This window comes from Cibotium barometz, chromosome 35, assembly GCF_041138505.1.
Source record: "Cibotium barometz isolate CiBa-2024 chromosome 35, ASM4113850v1, whole genome shotgun sequence".
Classification (NCBI taxonomy): domain Eukaryota; kingdom Viridiplantae; phylum Streptophyta; class Polypodiopsida; order Cyatheales; family Cibotiaceae; genus Cibotium; species Cibotium barometz.
Window position 1 is genome coordinate 25,497,911 of NC_141080.1, and position 25,291 is coordinate 25,523,201.

Below are 25,291 nucleotides of genomic sequence, written 5' to 3' on the forward strand. Positions count from 1 at the left end.
ATGTGTGTTCTTGAGTGTATAGAACTCAAAGAAAAAACCTAACAAACATTGAAGCAATGATTAATCAAGTGGAGTGTATCATCTTAGGGAATTCAAACCCTATTTTAGAAGGAAAAAAATAGGACTTTCCAGTTATGCATTAACTCTATAGAGGTTTAAATCAACTCACTATTAACTCTATAGAGGTCTATGAGTAAAAAAGTATCCTATTCATAGGATTGATGAAAATCTAGACCGACTTCATAGAGACAAAGTTCTCACAAAGATTGATTAGAAGTATGGTAACTATCAAATTAGGGTCAGGAAGGAAGACATCCAAAAGATAGCATTCAACTTTACATATGGACATTATGATCACACTGTGATACCAATTAGGTTGACTAATGCCCCAATAACTTTCAATAGGCTTATACAAGGAAGAAGCTAGATAATCATGCCTTAGTGTTCTTTGACGATATTCTCATCTACTCTATCGATGGAAAAGAGCATGATGCCCAAGCTAGAGAAGTACTAGAAATCCTAAGGGAGCACCAAAAATAATAAGTGTACGTTCTTTACAAATAAAATTGAGTATCTGAGATCCATTGTCTCCAAATATGGAGTCTTAGTCAATGTAGCAAAGGTACAAGATATAGTGAAATGGTCTTAACTATCCAACATCAAGAACTTCGAGGATTTCTCGGTATCACATTGTGGTACCATATGTTCATTTAGGATTATGCAAAGATAGCCATACCTTTAACCAAGCTACTTAAAAAGAATGCAAAAATAATTTGAACTAAGGAGCATCAACAAATTTTAAAAAAATCAAGGCGGCTCTCACAACTCCACCCATCCTTCAACTACCAATTTATGAAGTAGACGTTGATGCTAGTTGATCGGCTATCACAAAGTTTGCTCACAATAAGGGAAATCGGTAGCTTATACTTTAAGGAAAGTCAAGGATTATGAGAGAAACTATGCTTCTCATGACCTAGAACTATGGATGTAATTCATGTCCTTAAGCTATGGTGACACTAACTACTAGATACGAAGTTCATGCTTACTATAGATCATAAGAGAAACTTTGCTTCTCATGACCTAGAACTTTGGTTGTAATTCATGTCCTTAAGCTGTGGCAACACTACCTACTAGGGTAGGCAGTTCATGTTTACTACAAGAGCTTAAAGTGGAATTTTACCCAGCTAGATCTCAACAGGAGGTAAAAGCATTGGATAGAGGTCTTATTAAAATTTGATTTTGAAATCAAATACAGACAGAGCAAAGATAATGTAGTTGCAGATGCATTTAGTATGAAGTCCTTTATGGCTACACTCTTTATGTAAGGTAACCCTTTGCTTATGGAAGTGAAGGACAAAATAGCCTTAGATGAGTATTTGTGCATAATTTACAACTCATGGCCCAAACAACTCACGTTGAGAAAGACAGGAGGATAGTAATAATTAAAACAATTAATTATAGTCTTAGTGATGGATGTTTATTCTAGAGTGTGCATACCAAATGTCAAAGAGCTAAAAGATTGAATCATACATGAAGCTTATGATGCACCATTATCCATACATCCAAGACATGTGATGATGCTGAATGTTCTACAAAAGAGTTTCTTTTGATCAGGATTAAAGAAGGATATACTTAAGTATATGTCACACAATTCGTAGCTTGTCAGAGGAATAAGGTTGAAGAACAAAAGATACCAAAAGTAGGCTGATGGTGAACAAATTGTTATGCCATCCTAGAGCACTTTGAAAATTCAACCAGTTTCAATCCCTAGCTTTAGAGAAAGGACTATTTTAAATAGGGTTATTAAGGAACTTCTAGTCTAGCGGCGGAAGGACTTCTGAATAGAACATGTTACCCAGGAAGATGAGTATAAGTTGTATCAAGAGTCTCCATGATGTCAGGCATGTGCCTGAGATCAAGAAGAACCTGCTTTCTACTGGACAGCTTGATGATGCTGATTATGTTACCACATTTGGTCGTGGAAAGTTGAAGAACCACTGATCACAGTCTTCCAAATTATCCAGTTAATTCTCAAATTTTCCATCATTCCTTCATCAGAGTATCTATGGCATCATTGGCAACTAGAACGCTCACCACCTGTCCACTCATCAGGGGCCTTTTCAATAGTTCCTAGCCCATAATACTCGGCAATATAATCACTTATAAAAATCAAGATGGACTCTCGTCAACCAACAGATCCATAAAAAAGAGCCATGGACTCATCCATTGAAGACCAGCAAAGGTCAATCAACCAGATCCATGCCCGGTTTCAGAAAAACAACTCTTACTCCTTGTTCCAATATCTTCCTCGACGCACGCGTGGGTATCCTAGGCGACCCAGAGCCCGAGCACCGTATGGTCAGCACCTTCTAGGATCCGCAGGTGACCTTTTTGATTTCTTTAAAAGTGGAAGGATGTAAAATCTCTAAATTCATGGCTTTACGCATATTAATCTTTCCTTTTATATACATACATACATATATATATATATATATATACTATGCATACATAAATATATATATATATATATATATATATATATATATATATATACATATATATATATATATACATATATATATATATATATATATATATATATATATACATATATATATATATATATATATATACATATATATATATATATATACTATACATATATATATATATATATATATATATACCAACCGCCCCCTGATGAACACACCCCCCCTTCTCTACAGTGCCCGCTCTTCACATGACTGCCATATCCTCTTACTCTCGACCCCTCGCAGGCAGTCACCGGGATCGGCCATGTCATCATCATCTTAATGCTTATGCACGATGGTGCTGACTCGTTCTCTACCTCTCTTGCGTACACACAGAGCAAAACCTTTACATTGCTCTCCTATTCAAACCCCCCTCTCCTCTTAGTAACTAAGGATAGACACACACCCCCTTCTCTATGGTGTCTTGCCCCTCATACGACTCTCCCTCACCCCCTCACTCTCAACCTCTCACCAGACAGCCACTCACTCCGTCCTTCCACCCCTTCTACGATTTCTCTTACCACTCTCTTTCTCTCAAATCACACTCTTGCTAGCCACCCCATCACCCCCTCACCAACTCTCATCCCTATCTCTCATTCCTTCGCTAGCTCTCTCTGGATCTGGTTAACCAGACCCTCACCACCCTCTCTCTCTCTCTCTCTCTCTCTCGCCATTCAATCCCTCACCCATGTTCTCTCCTCCCTGCCAACCTTTCCCTCTTCAACACTCCTCTCTTGTCCCTTTTGCACCGCTCACCTAATCACTCTTGCCCTCCCCCCTCTCTCTTGCTAGCTTACTCTCTCTCTCTCTCTCTCTCTCTCTCTTTTAGTACAACACAACTACTTTCCCAACCCCTTCCTCTTGCTAAGTGATCTTTCTTCTCGTGATCAGTTGCTTCTTGATTTATAATGTTGGCTCGTCGTTCACAACTATGATCTCTCTCTCTCTCTCTCTCTCTCTCTCTCTCTCTCTCTCTTTCTAAATCCCTAATTTGCAGCTCTTGCTAATTGTCAAGCTTCATGATCTGGCTTCACTTGTCTATCAATTTTACCTTCTTTGCTTCGTAGTAATCTCAAACAAGGCATACCATTGCTTTCAACTTTCCATCAAATCTATCAGAACATAATGGCCAATTGTAATGAGAGAGCCCTACACTCACTTTTCATGATTATTTACGTTCCCAAAATCGTGATAGCAAATGATAACATGGTAATGATTATGAAAAAAAAAGATCCACCTCAACAAACAGATCAAACCACTAGTAGCGATGATGTTGAGCACTACAATGGTGTGAAGAAGGCTAACAAATAGAATGCTCCTGGCAAGCAAGATTGAGAACACAAGTGATAGGTAGGTTACCTTCTCAAAGCACCAAAGTGGCCTCCTCAAGAATGCCTTTGATCTCTTCATGCTCTACGACACTCAAGTAATCCTCATTGTCTTCTTTGCCAACCGGCAAGCTCTTCTAGTTTGCCAATCCCAAATATGGTGGAGTGTGCTCCTTCAATGATTGTAGTTGATGGTGAGGAAGCGTGTGGACTGAGAGGGGCGTGCATCCATAACCATGAGGATACAAATCTAATGCCTCTCTCGCGACATGAGTTAAATCAGATCTAAGAAGACAAATGAGGAGATAGTCTATGCCAAGGGGAAAATCGCTATTGGAACTCAAATTGTCGACCACCAATTACATCACGCTAGTCATTTCCTCTATATATGGAGTTGGTGCCACAAGTCGGTTAATTAAAACTCCAAATCTTTTTAATAAATTAAAAATGTAATTTAAGTCAATTTATATTTTTAAATGTTAAGGAAAAACTTTGGAAAAGATCCTTGTCGGTTTGACCTCGATTTAACAGACAAAAAGATGTGAAGTGAAATCTTTACCCAAGTTCACCATCTATGGATACAAAGAGTTAGGAATGATTGTCTATCTGTGGTTTAACCCAAAGCAAGAGTGGGTATTGTACCTTCCATGGATTAAATTATGCTTGAGTCTATGGAGATTTCCCATGGTGTAGGATCTTGCTTGAGGATGACACTGCTCTCTTCGTCATCACACATGTCATGTGAGTGATTGTTTACTCCATATTATAAACAAGTGACTGTTCTTCTTATAGAAAGCATGTGATATTATCTGGGATTCTTTATTTTTATTTTATAAAGACGTTAATAAAATATGGTCTCAAAATGTGAATAATGATGATGATGAACTTGTGATCTAGGGAACTTTCCCTAGGGTAACCATTCCGACGAGATTGGTTTGGGACAAGCATTCCAATGTGATCTATTCATCAGCTTGAAAAAATTGGATAGTCCCCAACCTAGGAAACTAACTCTAGAAATACTTAGGGATCAGGAAAACCGCCTTCGTTGGGTAACCCACCATAGGGCGGAGCGGGGTGAGGGTCCTTTTCAGTAGTTACAAGCTTGAGCTACAAAGGTCTTACACTATAGAAAATAGAGAGTGAAGGGGACATTTCTCATTTTATTATGCGAGTGATTTTTTTCCATGATGGTTGTAAGCCCTACACTATTTCATGACTCAGTAAGCGGAGGGATTGGAGATGAATGGAACATAGAGAGTTGAGGGTTAGAAACTACAGTTGTTATTATGATGAACTTCCGCATAATAACTTGATTAGAAAAGAATGTATTCATTAAGGGATAAAGGAACCTTTGCACAAGAATAAATAAATGAAGCATTTTGTACCTTGCATCAATGAAAACAATGTGCTTAGTAATTTAGGTAAACCTCATAGAATGATTCTAGTCACTGGGAAGTACGAGGTGAAGTGGACCTGATGAGTCGGGTTTTTTATTACGAGAGACTAGAAATTGAAATGATATTCTTGACATATTAGGTAGAACCTCTAACATTCTAACAATATAATAAAGACTATATTACGAATCACCAGCTTGACTTGGCTCCTCTAAGCTTCGTGGGAAAATCACATAGTAGATTGCTTATAAATCAAATCGCCAAGAAAATGCACCGATGAGATAGCTCTCAACAAGGGGTTGGGATTGATCTTACGAAGTGAGGTGCTTCTCTATCCCTAGTGATAGGATCATTGGTATCTTACAAAGCACATGTTGGAACTCTTGGTTCAACATCACTTTTTGATGGAGGAAAAATAACTAAGTTCTAAGCTTCTCTGGCATTGCTCAATCTGCAATTGCTTTATGGTTGGATAGATGCAAGTGTCTCATAATTATTGAAGCAATCTCTATATCCTCTTCTTTTAGTTTCTCTTTCTCTTCTCTATCACATCCTCTTAAAAAAAAGACTTGCTAATATCACATTGTTGGTTATAATTTTCAAGGTTATTGAAATACATAATATTATCAAAGAGAAACCTTATTCTCAAGTCATGAGATGATAAAAGGAGGATTCTAAGTTCCATTGGTATATGGACTACAATTGTATACATGTATGCTCAAAGGATTGCATTATCTTCCATGATGGGGATATGAGTGAACTCTCCACATGTCTAAAATGTGGTGCTCAATGGTATAGACAACATTTACAAAAGCTGAAATAATTACTTATAAAATTTGAAGTCATTTTTTATCATTCCAAGAAAAATCCAATACATGTTTTAGTGAGTTAACCCCATTCTGGGTTAACTTAGTAACTCTCCATTACATAAAAGAGATAGAAAAATAAGTGTTATGCATAGTTATTTCTCGTACCGATATGAACAGGTTCTTACGGTATGATACTGTACGATATCGCATGGTAGGATAATGTAGGTTGCTGTTTCTGATTGTTTGAGGTGCCTGTTTATGATCATTTTCTGTGCCGTTTTATGGCCGTTTTGTGGCTGTTTTGTTTGCCTTGTGACAAGTCTTTGGCACTTTGCACTTGCCTATGCCATGGGCCATGGGCCATGGGCCATCGTCCATACTTATAAAATGCCCACCCCCTAATAATCCCTCAAGGATCTCATTGCTCAAGTCTCAACTATCAAACCCCCCCTCTCTCTCTCTCTCTCTCTCTCTTTCTCTCAACTCTCGATCCACTCTCTCCCCCGTCTCTCAACCCTCTCTCTCTCTCAAGCCTTTAAGGCCTAGGCTCTTTCTCTCTCAAGAGTCAATCCTCAAGGACTCAAGCCTCTCACTCTCTCATTTTCTCAAGCTTCTATCTCTCTCTCTCTCTCTCTCTCTCTCTCTTATAAGTCTATCCATATCTTCTAACTTCTAAGCTCTCCTTGTATTTCTTTTACAATGACAATGGAGAAGAATGAAGCCTTCAATGTGCATGCTATCCATGCAGAGAAAGCCGATGGAAAGTCCAAGTCATATAGGTGGACTTGTGAGTATTGTGGGAGACAATACACGAGTGGAGTTATTAGGCTTCTCCAACATCTGGGAAAGGTTGGGGGCAAGTTGCACCATGCTAGGAAGTCCCCCTTGCTATATCCAATGATATATTCAACAAGATTAAGGGTGGATTGGGTGCTCACCATGATAGTGGTAGAAGTTCAAGGGCGGATGATGAGGTCATTTCCTCGCCTTGTGATACATCCTCTCCCGACGCCTCCGTCGGTGCTGCCTCCTCCTCCTCCTCAAAGAGACAAAGGCTTGAGTCTCGCATGAGGTATTCCACTCTAGCCCAATCCACCGAGGTTGTCTCTTCTTCTCTATCACATCTTCGAGAACAGCAACAGCTAGCAGATATAGAGATTGCACACACCATTATTGAGTGCAATCTCTCATTCCATGTGCTCAAGGTATATCAATGGAAGTCAATGGTGAAAGCCATTGCAAATGTGGGTCCATGTGAAGGATGGAAGAGCGTCTCCTATCATGACATGCACACAAAGAAGCTTGTGGATGAGAGGGAGAGAATCAATAGATCTCTCAATCAGTGCAGGCGGCGTGGTCCAAGTATGGGTGTAGCATCCTCTTTGACGGATGGAGTGACTGGGATAAGAGAGGCATCATCAACATACTTGTCTCTTGCCCTCTTGGCACATACTTTGTGTGGGTTTTGGATTCCAGAAAAGTGGGGAGAAAAACGTCACGCGCATTCATATATCGCCATATTAAGCAAGCCATCATGGAGGAAAGTTTTAAATTGCACTCAATTCTTTAAAGTTTGAAGTTTATTCTTTAGTATATGTGATATTTGGCTATGTCATAACTCAAGTCTCATACCGCATATGGTCATTGTATCCATTCATGTGCATTGTGACATGTAGGTCGGATCGGAGAACGTGGTGCAAGTCATCACCGACAATGCTTCATCGGATGGGAAAATTGCTCAAGGAGGACTATCTCTCCATAGTATGGATGCCTTGTGCCTCCCATTGCAGTAACTAGCTCATGGAGGATATAGGCAAGTTAGTATGGATGAAGGAAGTAATGACCAAATCTATCTCTATTTTCACCTTTTTCACCACAAAGGTGAAGGTGCTTGCTATGTCTTGCGAACATAGCAAGTTGGAATTGAAGAAGCCTTCATCTACATGCTTTGCCTACATGTGGCTCGTCTTGGAGTGCCTCCACGATGTGAAATCCTCCCTTCACCAAATAGTGTTCTCCACAATGTGGAATGAGTGGGATGAGCAAGAATCGACGCAGGCCAAAGCCATCCAATGGCTTTTCCTACAGGAGGAGTTTTGGTAGTCGGTCTGCACTATTGTCATTGTCGTCACGCCCTTCTATAGGGTTTTTGGATGACCGACATGGAGGGAGCCACGATGGGCCTTCTCTTTCACTTCATGAGAGAGGCCATAGTGGAAGAGTGCACATCTCCTTTCATCGACGAGGAGAAGCTTGATGGTATGTTGGTCATTGTGGAGAAGAGATGGAAGTGGATACGAAGACCTATCCATGGTCTTGTCACATTATTGCATCCGGCTTACTAATCATCTGTCCTCTTTACCAATGTGGAGCTACTTCAAGCGCGAGATCCTTTCTTGTCCAAAGCATTGCCGGAGGATCGCCATGGGAACTTCCTTGAGGAGCTCATAAGCTACAATGACCAAAGGGGAGGAGTTGCATTTACATCTTGTGGGATCCCACTGTCCCCTTTGTGCACCGGATTCCTGGATGGTAGCAACGGAAGGAGCTTTCTCTTGTGCGGGGCAAGGTTTCCCACTCGGGGCCTCGCCCTCGAATGTCTGGGCACACGAGACTAAGCTGGTGGTCATTCCAAAAACCGAAACCGAGAAAATTTTTCATGCCCGAAAAATGGGGACGATATCACCATTTTGAATTTCTTAACAAATTTTTCTAACGAGGTCAAGATACTAAACTAACCTTCATCTGAATAAACCAGATAGAAGGGAAACTATTACAGACTTAACTTGAAGGAATCAAAGCTTTTTTTCCAATTGAATCAGGCACAGCCGTTGATCTATTCATTTGAGAAGTCTTCAGGCTAGTATTTAACTATTCGAGTTTTAAGCGTATTCCTATTGATCAATTTTATTATTAAAACTCTACTGTTTCCAGCCTATCTAGTCCATGGGTTAGCCACCACCCAACCACTGGAATTGGTAGAACCAGACAAGTACTCACCCACCCATAATTGAATGCCTTTCTTAACTTTTGCTTTAGAATTCAGATACGCACACACTCCTCTTTAAACTTTAATTTATAAAACAATCCATTGACAAACAATTATTGGTTACAGATGTCATAACTCAAAATTTTCATTCAAACTTGGTTTCTCACAAAACAGTATCACTCTAGACTCTCCGTTGAGACCAGCAGGTCAGCCAACGAGATCCAGTAAATAGATTACAATAATTTTCTCGTCAAATCATACATATATATATATTTTCCACGACATACGCATGGGAGTCCTAAGCACGGCGAGCGCATGCATCGCCTGGTCAGAACCCTCCAAGATCCTCCTTAGGTGTCCTGGCACTTCACTCAGGGACCGCTTTGTCGGCCCTCACCCATCGTACTGGAAGCACACCATTTTACACCATACCCAGGCTGGTCAAGACCTGGATAGGTTTTTGTCGTGGTCCTTTGAACACTCCCCGCTAGCTGTTGCGAGCGAGCTTCCCTTAGAAAAACACATATACTAAATGCTCCCTCCAACATTATGGCGTAAGGCAGTCCTTTAAGAAAACAGGGCTTTTATGTAAGTTTTTAGTTTTGATTTTCTTTTGAATACAATGAGTATATCTTAATTCGGTATCCCAAGACTTCTAGATCACAGGTCTGGATTCCTAAGTAGAATTCCTCGAATTCTGAATTCTTGATCCTCAGATCAAAATCAAAGGTCTCAACTTAGTTTCAAATTCGGTGGTGGGTGATTTGAGTGTAGATTAGTGAACTGGTCACATTGTCTTTTCTTGAAACTGACGAAGGAGTTACGTCTTGGTCATAGTCTGATTCAGGGTTTGAGTCTAGAAAGGTTCTCCCTGAATTATCTTTCTCAAAGGATAATATGTCAATTACTACTTTACTAAATTTCATTCATTGAGTATTTTGCTTAATTAAATTCAAAACTAATCACAAATTCGTATGAGGAATAAATTAATCATTTATCTTAAATTTTGACTTCGATAGCTTCACTGAATTTTCTCATTACTATCCTAGAGAATATGAAATGGTATAATTTTCCTTCATCACTGAGTATTTACTTATTCATTTTTCAATATTCATGGGATTTAAATATAGGACTAAAGAGAACTCTTATTTTGATATAAAAAAATTTGTATGCATCTATTTATGCATAAAATCTTCTACGGAAATAACACTTTTATATAAAAGAAAATCCTTTTATGCATTTATTTATGCATAAAAAATCAATTTTGATGGAAGTAACACTTTTATTTAAAAAAAATCTTTTATCATTTTATGCATAAAAATCAATATTGGTAAAAGTGACACTTTTATAATAAAAAATTCTTTTATGCATCTATTTATGCATAAAAATAAATATTGATGAAAGTAACACTTATAATGAAAAACTTCTTTTATGCATCATTTTATGCATACAAATCAATATTGATGAAAGTAACACTTTTTTAATAAAGAAAAATTCTTTTATGTATCATTTTATACATAAAAATCAATATCGATGAAAGTAACACTTTCATAATAAATATTTTTTTATGCATCATTTTATGCATAAAAATCAATATTGATGAAAGTAACACTTTTATAATAAAAAAATTTCTTTTATGAATCATTTTATGCATAAAAATCAATATTGATAAAAGTAGCACTTAATTTTATAATAAAAAAATTCTTTTATGTATCATTTTATGCATAAAAATCAATAACGATAAAAGTAACACTTTTATAATAAAAAATTTTTTATGCATAAAATCAATGTTGATAAAAGTAACACTTTTATAAAAAAAAAAAAAATTTATGCATCATTTTATGCATAAAAATCAATAATGATGAAAGTAATACTTTTATAATAAAAATATTCTTTTATGCATCATTTTATGTATAAAATCAATATTGATGAAAGTAACACTTTTATAATAAAAAACAAATATCCAATATGCATCTTTCTATGGATAGAGTTTAAATCTAATGAAAATCACACTTTTATAATAAAAATAATATGGATTAGTTGGGTTGAAGACCATTGTCTCGCGATTATGCATCAAATCACGATCGTGATTGTGAACCCTGTAAAATCATGGCAATTGATGTCTTCAAAATCAAGAGGAAAAGTGTTCCCTAGGGATGTTCTTTCGGGCTTTTTGACACTAGGGGGACTTATGAGAAGTTGAATAATCAATAATTTTAACGTGATTTTAGTCGTGATCACGTATGTGATTTTTAATCATGACCGTGATTCTTCAAACATCTATTGTGATTCTTCAAAAACTAGTGAATTGTAGACTTGGTAATTCCAAGTGTGTGAAAATAAAAAACTTTAGCTTGTTGAAACCATTTCATGGACTTAAGGTATGAAAGGCTTACAGTGGTGATGACATTGCCCTTAATGACAGTGCATCCAACCAACCATGATTATCCTACCATAGAAGCTTAATATCAATTGTTGCATGATTAGCACACAAAGGAGTGTGTTTCCTTTGCATTGGTTGAATTTCTTGAAATCATCAAAAGTAGTGAGGAATCCATAGAGAATCCTTTGAATGAGGAACTGGTAGTTGAGAACTGAACTTCTTCTCCAATACTATTTGGAGAAATCATGGGCTTAGTCCAAGAAATTCTAGGATATGGTCATGATCTTGAAAGAAAGTTGAGGTACAGGTTTCCAAGGGACAACCATTGAGCTCGGATTGAGAAGTGACTTCTAGAAATCAGAAGAGATCAACCATGGAGCTATGGAGGATGAAATATCTCCATGATTATGGAGCGAGAAGAAGAGAGAGAAGAGGAAGCTTGAGCAAACAAAGGAGAGCAAGTTAGGCCAATACAAGATGATTGTATTACATTTTATATGAAATGAACCACCAAGTATAATGCCCTTTTATAGGCATCAAACCCTATCTTTTGACTCTAACTACACATGGAGTGTTCAAACCAAGTTGGCTATAAACCTAATGAATGGATGCCTATATCCCCAATATCGCATGGTGTTTTGGGGTATTTCTAACAGTCTCCCTCAATAAAATATCCATGGCTATAATTGTTAGAGCTGTTGATAGATTGTAGCTTGTACAACAATCATGATTGAATAGAAAATTTGTTCTTTTGTTTTAAGAAAAAATTACATGGTTATTGTGATGAAAATAATATTTCTAGTTACCACTTATACCATTTTTTATGATGATGACCATCCAAGTGCCCATAGGTGCTACTTATGGTGGTTTACAATGCTCGAAATGATGACAGATTCAAGATATATATTTATGATTACATTTCACTTAGGATAGAGGAGTAACCAGAGATGGGTTAGGTCTAGAAAGCCACTTACGTCTTTTATAACATCGAGACTTTTCAAAAAGCCTAAAAAGACCAAAAGATTCAGATTCCTAGAGACGACCTGGGTAGAGAACCCTTGACTCAATTTAAAAAAAAACAAATAAAGGGAGAATCCCCCATAGATGAAAAATATGCTGGTGAGTGACGAAGATCTTCTTGATGTATTTCATAATATCAATGTGACTCTTGATCTTCTTCATGTTGATGTATATCTTGATGCTTATGTAGCCCTTGGCCTTAATCATCCTTGATTTCATTGTGTAATGAAATCCATGTAGTAGGAAAAGATGGATCATATTCTCAATGTGTTCATGAATCCTGACATGATGATGATGCATATCCCTTTCAGATGATAATGTGTTCAATCTACTTACGAGGGTCTTAGCCTTATCAATGGCTAGTGTCTTGCCCTTGTACAATCAATTTATGAGCATGATGAATGAGTTACATGAAGTATTCAAGCTCAAAATTTATATTATCCAAAATAATGCTAAGATAGATTTATACCCGCTTATGGATTAACAAATTGACCACTCAAATCAAGGGAAAAATCTGATTTGATGCTTTATGCAACACTTGAATGTGAGATATGAACCACTAATGGCACTAAGAATGCTAGATAATGAGCACTATTCAAGGCATTAGTGAAAGAAATTCTTTGTTAATTGAGCAAAAAATACCTTGATTTTTAGAGCATCGTCGAAGGAAAAAATCAAGGGGCTTTTCAATATAAACCTTTGGCAAGCTATATAAGGTCCCCAATGATAGGGTTAAACTCTCAATGGTCCAAAAATATTAGGATTAGTGTTGATCACTCATTGATTAGTAGAGGTAATTGATTGTTTGTAGTGTAAAAAAAGAGGCAACTTAGAATGTCAAATTGAAACCCTTTTATAAATCTTCTTCAAAAAAGATTTAGGGGAAACTTTAGAAATGAGTTAGCATGAGTTTAGAACCACTCACCACAATATCAACCTTCACATTGATACCTTAGTATCTTTTGTACAAAGTAACTTTCATAGATGTACCCAAGGTTGTAATAGCTTCTATGCACATTTGCTCAAAACTCAGACACTGCAGAGTTTTTCATGCTTGAAAACCCCCGAGTGTGCAATGAATTAGACTAAAATTAGGAGGTGGGCTTTAATGGAGCTTAGTTTGGAGCGACGAAGTGAAGAGAAATGGTACAATGCTCCAGCTACAATCTTGGCACATCTTGTGTGGAAGGTAGTGTTTGCATTTCCCATCTTTTATTAATAAATGGATTATCAATGTTTTTTAATCGTGTGAGTGATAATGAGTCCTTTTCATTATATGTAGAAATCTCTCCATGTTCGTTGTCACGAAGTGAGAAGAAGATAGAGAAGAGGAAGATTGAGCACGCAAAGGAGAGCACATTGGGTAGATACAAGATGATTGTATTATGTTTTATATGAAGTGAACCACCAAGTATAATGCCCTTTTAGCAGCATCAAGCCCTATCTTTTGTATCTAACTAAGAGGTTTCTCACACCTAGAGTGCCCACACAAGTTGGATATAGATCTTATGACTAGATGCCCATATTCCCAATGTCACATGGTAATTTTGTGTATTTTTGATAGCAAGTAGTGTGAAAGACCTAAAAGTATAGGGCAACAACTACAGGAGGAGCCATCACTAGTGATGAAGCAATCCTCAATTTGTAGTACAACATACCACTCTAAGAATATGAAGGGATCCTATAAGTTCTCAAATAATGGGGAAAAAATACTATCCCACTTCCAGAGAACAAGAGATCAAGGAAAGAATGAGTAAAGCACAAGCTCAACTTAGAAGTCTTAAACAAGAGAAGATGAGATTCTTAGATCTCTGTAGGGAGTTGGCCAAGAAATCTGCTTCTGATATGGCAATAATGCACAAAGAAGATTCTTCCAGTCTCAAAGGATCGACACATGAAGAGAACTTGGTTGTATGAGATAGATAGATCTAGAGAGGTTGGACAGGCAATGGATGAGGGTATGCCACCTCTAGGCCCTATTTTGGAGGAGCCTCGAGATGACAGTCACTCTCGGAGCACCCCTCTTAGGGAACGAGGAACTCTTGGGATGAGATTTAGAGAAAACTCACACCTAGGCTGAGGTAGATGCAATGTTAAGAACCCAAGAGTTCTAGGAGGACATATGCTGCATATTGCTATAAGAAGGGAGCCTGAGAGGAGCGATCTTAGATGATGGTGTAAACAAGCATGTAAAAACTGCCCCAATACCACCTAACCCAAGGGTTCATTTAAATTGACATGTTGGAGCCACAATATGCCGAGGCAAGAGAGGGATAGATATGATGGTGTACAAGGCCCCACCAAGAGAGACAATGAGAGTAACCCTTTATATGGGAGTCACACTACCCACCGACCTATTAAGGATGATGACCAAAGAAATAGGAAGGAGAGTTGCTAGCAACAAGTTAGGTGCCACACTAGCACCACAAAGAGCAAAGCCAGTTAAGCGCAATCAACTTGCAAGATTAATGTCAAAATTCTTAGGTAATGTGTGACACCATGCAACACTTGAAGATATTCTAATCGGTGTGCAGTACTTCTAGACAAATCAATGACCAAACCAAAATATTTGCATTTTTTCTTACACTAGAAGGAAAATAACAACAATGGTATCTATTGGTTAAGCCAAACTGCAAGATTACTTTTGCACGACTTAAGAGTGTGTAAATACCTATGTTGGTAGGGGAATATGATTGGTTGTTCCAATTACAACCTATTGCCATTCACTGGTTATGCATGCAACATACACCACCATAAAGCTACAGATCTAACGTAATAAACTCAGCACACATATTACTGAACACTACCAGATTGTTTGCTTCATAAAAACAATGATGAAATGTGCTACATTAATGATAACTATAACGTATGTAGCAGAACTAAAATATAAAGAAACGTAAAAATAAGATGAATGTAAACAAGAGAGAGATAGTAAAAAAGGGGATGATCTTGCTTATATCAATCCAATATGTAAAACAAGATATAATCAACAGCCAGCCTTTGCAAGGCTATGGATTCATCCTTTTGTAGTGTATTCTTACACAATAACCACCAAGACTGTGATGATAAGATGCTCCAGTTGAGTGTTTAAGGAGGCGTTTCTTGCAGTAAAGTAGGCATGGGCCTTGATAGTTGGCAGTGCTGACATGCACCTGTTTGGCTGCTGATGTGGCACTTGTTCACGTTGGCCCGTGACTTAGGCTAGCATATGGCTAACACTTGGCACACCCAATGGGACGGATTGCCAATCCATTGACTCGAACCTAGAAAATTGCCGTCTTCTGGAGTGTTGGATGTTTTTTTGTTTGGGCGAGTTCTGACCAGAGTTAGTGATGATCTTTTGTTTGGAGCTTGTAGAGGCCGAATCCTGAATTCTGTGGTAGTAGACACATCTTGGAAAAGTTGATCCAGAAGGAGGAGGATGACAAATGCCTTCCACGGGATAAATTTCAAGGATTACTTATCGGATGCAAAGTTCCAGAAGAAATATTTTAGGGTAGTACTGATCCCAGTGTGCTTTCCTTGAGTTCCTTGATGTGAGCGAGGATCTTGGTGGTGTTGTGGTTGTCAGTTTGCTAGTAGTCTTTGTTGGGCATTATTTGGAGATTAGTCGGTCATGTAGCTAGTCGTAGTTCTTATGAAGAGCGGTGGAGTAATATTTTAGCATTGCAAAACAGTTCCAACCGTGCCATGTTGATAGGTGTTTGCGGATTGAGTGTTGGCAGGTTCTGTTGTTGGGATATCTCCACTTCTACTTCTTTTGTCGCTTTGTTGTCTTCACCACTTTCTTCAGAGTGCAAGGTGATGCTTTAAGGTGAGGATGGCTCTTCCTCTTCTAGTGCTATCAGCCCTTGTGTTTCCATGTTCCTCCGTGTTACTACTACTATTCGTAACTTCAGAATCATACTCTTGTCTTGTAGATGGTCTTTTAATGTCATTGTTGCTATATCTCCATCTTTTAGAATGTTGGCTTCTTTGTCTTATGCTACCAAAGTAATTTTCTTTGTCAGCATAGTTATGACTACCGAGTTGACTGTTGGCATAGCATATCCAAGAGTGGGATTTGAGAGCCCATTCTTTGATATGCAATTTTGCGAAGAAGGCGGTTCTCTTTTTGGCTATCTTTGACTTCTCCCTTTGTTGTAAAGATCTTGACTGGTGGCACCACAACATTGTCCTTAATGATGAATTGGGCCACGAGTGCCGCTGTAGGTGGTGGATTCTTTTCTAGGGTGATGGTGACTATGGGTTGGGCAATTAGAGACAGAAGAATGAACTATGGGTTGTTGGATTTTGGGAGTATGTTGTGCCTCGTGAGATGTGGATGTATAGACACGTGGTACTTTAGTTTTGGATATGGGGGTTGGGTTTTCTGAGGTTGAGAGTTTGGCTTTGGGTATGTATATGGTATTCTTCATGGTTGTCTGCACAACATGTGTAAGGCAAGAGTAAATGTAGAAGGTGTTTGTAGGCAAAGGTACAAAGTCATTGGATAGTCTTCAACAACTAGCAATCCAAGCATAAAACTCCGAATGATTGGGGTGAGATCAAGGGTGATGACAATGACACTCAATGCCATAACTCGTGCACAAGCACAAAGAACTCTCGATATCAAGGGAGTACCGTTGGATAAACCTTTTACGGGAATGAGAGGAAGGAGAACAAGAGAAAAGAAGGTGGGATGAGGAGACTTTGTGGTTGTAATTCAATCCATGGATCTGAAACAGTACATACTAGGCAGATTATTAGAAGGCAAGCCAAACGAATCAACATGCCATAGACTATTTTTGAGTACAGCTAGGGTGACATGGACTCAAAGGAAAGAGTGACCTATTCTTAAGGATGTTTATTAAAGCATTATAATATCCTCTTTATGTTGTAACAAATCCTATTTTAAAATCATGTAGTAATAATGTTGGTCAAAAAGGACTCGGGGATGTGGCTTGGCTATCTACATTTCTCTTTGTAGGGATCAAGATGCCAACGGGAACCAAGCTAAGAGGAAATTCCCGACTTTGAACTGATTTAAAACATTTAATGGAAGACAAAATGCACACTGATCCTCCAATTGGACGACAAACAAAATCCCTTTGTCTCTTTGAGAAGGATAATATGGACATAGAGGGTGGAAGGGACAGCCTACCCAAACTCGTCTCCAAATTTTGGCTAAGCAAATGGGAAAGTATTATAAGAGTAATGACACAAATGCAACACTTCCAATGGTGCACAAGGGTTGTCAAGATCTTGCAATCCTTGATAGTGGGGTCAGAGTAAGTATCGTCACAAAGTAATGTTGGTAAAAATGGGGAAAACCCGTCTTAGAGTGAAAGAACCTCATTGTAAAAATGGCTAATGGTATCATGTTATGCACTACACGTCCATTTGTAGTCACAAATTTTACGGGACATATAGATTCATACAATGTGATTCTTGGAAGGTATTTTACAAGAGGTGCCAAGCTCGTACACGATTGGGAATAATTAGGCCATGGATCACATATACCTATAGAAGGATTCACCAATCCTGAAAGTAGACATGCAGACGTCAAAGATGCATCCCATGGATAGGGAGTGTTTTGTAATGACGTAGAAACTAAAGGCAGAATCACCTCGATGCAACTATGTGCAACCCATAAACAACTAGAACCATTAGAGGAAGAGAATATCTTGTATTGTCCACTTCTGAATGATAGTTTTTGCAATAATTGGATGTATATATTATCCATGATAGACATCATGGGAAATATTGGAATGAAGTTTGTGGAACCTAATGAGAAGGTAAGATGCGACCACAATATGCATGATGGGACTCTTAGTGATGAACTAGTTAGGGCAAAACTCATATAAAGAGCAAGAGTTTAAATCTGATGAAACGGAATAGAAGCATAAATTCCATTTGCACAAGGTTGAAGTTCCACAAATGGTTGAAGAAGAAATGTTGCCGAGCTAATTGATGTGAGATTCTTAGGCAAGGACCCATGCATGCACAATGGCTACGATACATCAAAGCCACTGAAACTCATGAGGAGTTCTCTAATAAGAATTGAAGAGATGAGTTAAGTTGGGTGATGTTACAAACAATGCAAGAGATACATGTGATCCAAGGCCCTCCTAAGATCTCGTAATCAACAAGAAGGAAAGGAAACGAAATTTGGCTAACGTGGAAGAAGAAGCAGAAAGAGCTTTGGCGAGGAAGGCAGAGAATGACGAGAAGCCAGATTTGCAAAAAGTTCGAGACCATTTCACATCCTTTGATGTTAATGAAATAAAAATAGTTCATCTATGGGAAGAATGTTCAAAGGTTGTTTAAAGAGGAACCTCATATGATGGACCTATGGAGGTTAAAGAGCCTAGCGACGATGAGACAAAACTGGTCTTCATTTCCACAAGCCTATAACCTTACAGGAGAAAGAGGCATTGATAACTCTTTTAAAAAAGTACAAGGATCTCTCTTCTTGGATCTATAAAAACATGAAGGGAGTGCCGTGGAAGTGGTATAGCACACCATCCTAATCATGGAAGGTTTAATGCTATTCAAGCACCGTCCCTAAAAATGCATCCAAAATACTTAGGAATTGTAAAGGATAAAATAATATTTATTTGATAAAATCATTGCTATGGATTTCATTTACAAAATTGAGCTCACAGATCTGGTATCACCAATTGTGATTGTATCCAAGAAAAATGGAAAGCTTCACATGTGTGTCGACTTGAAGAAGGTGAATTTGGCAACCTAGAGGGATCACCATCTACCATATATGGAACACATTTTGGAGAGGGTGCTGGGTGAATAAGCCTAAAGTTTTTTGGATTGATTTTGAGGATACAACCAAGTATCCTTTGCACTGCCGAGGACCAACATGAATCTGCTTTCACCACTAAGATATAGGAAAACTTCGCATATAAAGTCATGCCATTTGGACTGATCAATGCTCAGGCAACCTTTCTAGAGATTAATGAGCACACCATTCAAGCATATTACCTGGAAAAATGGTTGGAGGTGTTTATTGATGATCTTTGGGTACATTTGCAATGGTTGGAATATCTAGCTTGCTCATGAAAAAGGTATTTCAAAGATATTGATTGTATCGTATATCCTTAAGCCCTTTGAAATGCCAATTTTGGGTGAAGAAAAGAGATATTGGGCCATATAGTGTCTAGAAAAGGAATTTCCATAGATGGTGGTAAGGTAAACCTCATTCTATAGTTGCAACCACCTACACTAACTACACGAGAGTATAATGATTTATGGGTTATGTGGGCTATTATCAGAGGTTTATCATGTTCTATGCTGATGTTACTAGGCCATTGTATAAGGTTTTGACTACCTTTAAATGGATTGAAGAGTGTCAGTAGTAGGCATATGATGAATTGAAGAAGGCATTAGCCACTGCCGCTATATTGAGACCACCACATTGAGATGTCATGTTCCACGTGCATATCAATGCATCAAACTTCATAATTGGGTGTGTTTTAGCATAGCTAGAGGAGCATAAATTGGATTATCCAATATTCTTTGCGAGTTTATAGTTCATATGAATTATACCACAACCAAGAGGGAAGGACTAGCCATGGTGTATGTGGTTAAAAGAGGGTGACGAAGTATCGACACTATGTTTTGGGGTTATTAATAATCTTCTTTCAGGATTAGCAAGCTTTGTTATATCTTGTCTGGTTGTTTCTATTGATGGAGTTTGACTTTACTCTCATAGTAAGAAAAGGTTCACAATATGTACTGGTAGACCAGTCTTGGAGAATACCTAATGGAGAACCTACCATTGGCATATGATGAACTACCAGATGCTCCTCTATTCAAATTAGATGTGGTATTATTTTCATTTTAAATAAATTTTTTTCACTTTAGCAAGAGTTTTTCTTTAGAATCTTAGTAATCTTTTCTTAGAGTACATTGTTAATAAGAAATTTTTAAGTGCTCCTCAATCCTCTTCTACTTTTATACATGTTGGATGATTCATCTTCATTTTGTCTCATCAAATATTTTCTTGAGTAGCTTACAAAATACATTTTTCCTTTTTGGATTATAAATGTATGATCTTTATCCTTAGACTCCACCTCCCATGAAAGGTACGAAGGTAGTGTTTGTTTCTTGGAAGGATAGATTTGTTATTTTGGAACTGGCAGTTGGGGTGATTAGGTATAAATCTTCTTGTATGTTTTCATATGTGTAGAAAATCTCCTTTTTCCATTCAACATGGTTTACCCCAAGAAGTTTTGTAAAGAGAAAGCTACTTTTGAAGCTTTTAGAGACATTTATACAAATTTGATTGTATTGTTTTAAAGAATTTCCTACTAGGAGAAAATTCATGGTACCTAAAAAGCTTTTAAACCATAGTCTTCCATGGTCATCCTTTAGGAGTATTGTGTAAGAACACTCTACATATAAGCATTGCAAATGAAATACATAGTCTTCAATGATTTATTATTTAGGATCATGCTACAAATGCAAAACATAGTCTTTGATGGTCATCATTTAGGAGCGTTCAATAAAGATTATACCTAAGAACTATAAATGCAATACATAATGTTTTAAATATGTTTTTAGTGCATTGGTATGTATCTTCTATGAACTAATAACACACTTTTTTATAGAACATCTCTCTAAATATAATGTTATTATAATATTTACATGCTAATTATAATAGCTTTAATATTAGTAAATTTATATTTTTCTCTACGCATTAACCATATGTAAATGTAGCATACTTAATAGTTTTAAAAAGCTTCATGGAGTTCTAAGTGAATCTACCTTCTTCTTTTTTTTCCTTTCATTAATTGTAAGTTTCATATAATCTAAGTGATTTTAGCTTTTTATTTTATTTTATAAGTCATAACTTTGTCTTGAGTGACTTTTGTGGCTAAATTATAGGACTAGTGATAACTTCGCTTAACTTTCATTAACTCTAAGTTGTAAGGTTGATAAGCCTTTGACTCCATATTGTAACCCAAGAAAATGCACTTTCAAGTTTTTTAAATCTAATTTGATTCTATTTGGCTTTAAAACTCATTGAAAATTTGCTAGACATTTATATGGAATATATTATCAAAATAGCTATGATTTTGTCAAAGATATAGTTCTCATTTTGATGAGATTTTGATCACAATATTTTCTTGATTCTTTGGTAACACTTGTGTTTCTTTGATTTTGTAGTATTGGAGACATGAGACTACTCAATACAATGAGAAATTGGCTTACATGGAGGAAAGACACAGGTACTAATGTTGAGACTAAATTTATTTAATTTTTAAAATACACATGCTAGGGGTTTTGAGACACCCTTTTCCTAGCACCCATATTTAATATTAGGTGTTTGCCAAAGTTGCTAACATGTTTTCCAAAGTCCTTATTGGAGTAGCTAAATTGATCCTTAAAGTGTACAAGCTTGTGGTTTTTTTCAAAATAACATTAAAGGAACATTTAATATAAAGAGATTTGTGTAAAAGCTTCCATAACATGATTTGAAAGATCTCTTTTAATAAACTCAAGTATTACGCTTACATACTTTAAAGTTAACCCTTTCAAGTGTTATGTTTATCTTGTTAATTAATGTGCTATGTTGTAGAAACCTAATGGGAGAAAATCTATTTGGATTAAAAATTAAAGATTTACAAAAGCTTGAAAACCAACTTCAAGCTGGAATAAGCCGTGTGAGGGCAAGAAAGGTAACATCATGAATAACATTTCCAAAATTGGTACTTTTACTTTTACCCCCCGAAAAAAATCCTAATTTAGAAGTTTTAAATTATTTTACCCTTGGGCAGATACAAGTTTTAATGGAACAAGTTCAAGATTTTCGAAAGAAGGTAAAGACTTTATAGTGGCCTTTATCTATCTACTTCTAGATGCTATGATGTTTTAATCACTAATTTAGTTTTTTAGACTTACTTATTATTTATCTTTTTCCATCTTAGGAGAGTTTGATTTTAGAAGAGAATGATATACTCAAATCCAAGGTATCTCTCTTCATGTGTTACCACAATGCCTTTTCATTGAAACTAGCCAAAGTATAGATTAAAGAAAATGGATCCTTACTCAATTTGTATGGAATTTTTTTTCTAATGTTGTGTTTTGCTACATTAAAATGTTTGTCTATAGGTATTTGGATACTTTTTTTGGGTAATTATGTTTTTAAATTTATTTGTAAATGTTTGGAGCTTGACTTTTATTCACCATATGATATTCTGAGTTTTCATGTTACAGCTTGCAGAAGCATTGTCAATGCAAGCATTTAGTGTCATCACAACAAGAAACTCTCAACATAATCGAGATGCTCAAATAAAAAGATTAGGCTTTTTGAAAGAAAATGAATCAATCGATGGTGTTGGGGAAACAACCCTCCAACTTGGATGTCCACAAATATGATATGCACATTGGCTTTTTGATGCATTATGAAAAAAACATAACATTCTTGTTTTTCATACATGAAGTTTTTGCAATTATTCTAATCTCAAGGATTAACATTCCAAAGGGGAAGTGCCATTTCAACAAGCATATTACAATTTAATAATTTATGTATCTTATTCACAACTTAAGCTAATGTAGTCAATAATGCTTCTCCCTTCATTTTATGTTTTATTAACAATGAATGACATAATTTATACTATTATATGCGAATGCTCTTTACTTTGGGCGTAAAGATAGGTTATATTGATTTATTAGAAGCGTGTTATTTAGATGCTCTATATTTTGGGCTTTAAGGTAGGTCTACTTGATTTCTAATAAGCATAATTATAGCAAGATATTAACTCATCTTGATTTCTAGTAAGACTTATTATAGGTTTCAATTGTATATTGTTATAAGATAGTGTTATAAGTCTTTGATTAAAGATCATTGTGTAAGTTCATGTTGACCTTATTACTTGCAACTTGGATTTATTCTTTAGTTCGATGGATAGAATATGTGGGCAAGGCATGCATGCATCACCCTATGTATATAGTATCAAGCCAAACACATGAGGTAGATGAATAATTTATTATTGTTACATGTGAGTGCTTATGTGCATCTGTGTGTATGTGTATGTGTATGTGTATGTGTGTGTATGTGTATGTGTATGTGTATGTGTGAGAGAGAGAGAGTGAGAGAGAGCGAGAGATCGAGAGAGAGATGCATGCCCTTTTGTAATGAGATTGATTTATTTATTTTCTGTTGCTTATGTACACGTGAGAGAGAGAGAGAGGGAGAGAAAGAGATGCATTTCATTGTGTAATTGATGTTATGGTCAAGTAAACTTTAAGTTCTTGCCTTAATTTGATGAGAATTGATATTGTGCATATGGATCATCGTTTGCCTTATTTGACTTAGTACTACAACAAAGTTAGTAAAGCATGCTATATGGAAAAATTATATTCAAGAAAGAGTTTCAATCATGACAAAATAAGAGCAAGAGGTTTACTAAGCCTAGGACATAGACTTGGCTTTAGCACTAGCTATTACATGATGACTACCTAAGGTATATAATGAGTACATTTCTAATGTAAAATCAGATGTATCACATTTTTAGAATTTCAACTAGTGGTTTAGGATTAAACAAATATAAGTATCATAAGTTTAATGCTTTATGTTCTTTATAATTTCAAAGGAATGGTTCAAGATTCAACAAATAGAAGGATCACATGTTTTAGAAACAACTATATGGTGAGAATCTCACAATATTGTTACAAATTGTATGATATAAGTGAAATTAAAAGGTCATTTTCATGTTCACTCTCTAGAACAAAGGTGTACATGGGGGATGATTAATCATCTAAGCTCTCCACCATTAAAATAGTGTAGTAGAAAGGATGATTATGTTTAACTATCAAGCTCAACTAGCATTGATATGAATAACATGCGAGGATGGAATGGATCTAGAGTTAACGATGAAATCAAACATATGAAAGATGAATTCTAGTATCTATTACACATGAAATAAGCATTTACAAGCATCATAGCCAAAGATGAACAACAGAGAGAATCCATATGTTTATGTAGAAAAGAAAGAGATACACAATGGCCTAAGTGTGTTAACCTCTCACCAAGAGGATGGCTTGAAAGCTAGCCATAAGCCTTAACCATAGATGGCCATCTCCATAGTAGGAGCCAAAGGTACAATGGAATGTCCAAGATTAGAAAAATGACAAAAGGTCCTATCCATGTTCCCAAGGCCCTATATATAGTGTTCTACCCATAAGCCCATTTACATGTATGATATAGGGTTCATCAGACCATCCCTTCCCACAAAGGTTTCGTCCTAAATACAACTAGCCATGGCATAAGCATCTCCCTAGTAAGGCACCACCATGACAAGAGTGATCCGAGAATGATGTAGCCTCTCCGATCAAATGGTAATGTGATCCATATGTCCATTATCATGAAAACCAATAGAGTACTTGGACCATATGGAATGAGACATGGTAAAATCTCCTCCATTTTCTTAAGCACAACAAAACAGAGCAACAATGTACTCATTGACACTCATTTTATTTATTCTCTTACTACTAGGAGGTTGTGCTATGAGGGGCTTTACATGGTGTGCTTGATCTCTTAAATCCTTTCATGCCAAAAATATAATCATCAAAGTCGAGGGTATTTATGAAGAACTCATTAATGGTTTGTTTGCCTTTGCAAATGAAGGTATTTGTGCAAGTTTTGATCCTTGAAGTCCTCAAGATACAACAAGATCAATCGTGGTTGACTTGAATTCTCATCAACAGAGCAACGGGAGTAATAACATCTTATGTGTTGAATGTACTAACTCACTTTCTTATTGCTTGACATTGTTTAGTTGGTGTATGCATGACTCCATTTGGGTCCACTCTTTGAGAACTTTACCCTAAAAG

At 36.8% G+C, this 25,291-nt stretch overlaps 1 protein-coding gene across 1 annotated transcript in view; it reads left to right on the forward strand.

Moving 5' to 3' along the window:
• LOC147618265 (agamous-like MADS-box protein AGL11) overlaps nucleotides 1-22,889 on the forward strand; it is a 49,755-nt gene extending 26,866 nt beyond the window's left edge. The window contains exons 4-8 of the mRNA XM_086775121.1: nucleotides 21,623-21,684; nucleotides 22,035-22,134; nucleotides 22,234-22,275; nucleotides 22,384-22,425; nucleotides 22,673-22,889. Coding sequence (XP_086631247.1) covers nucleotides 21,623-21,684; nucleotides 22,035-22,134; nucleotides 22,234-22,275; nucleotides 22,384-22,425; nucleotides 22,673-22,834 — 408 coding nt within the window. The 3' untranslated portion in view covers nucleotides 22,835-22,889. The remainder of the gene's footprint in view (nucleotides 1-21,622; nucleotides 21,685-22,034; nucleotides 22,135-22,233; nucleotides 22,276-22,383; nucleotides 22,426-22,672) is intronic.
• Nucleotides 22,890-25,291: the final 2,402 nt, after the last annotated feature.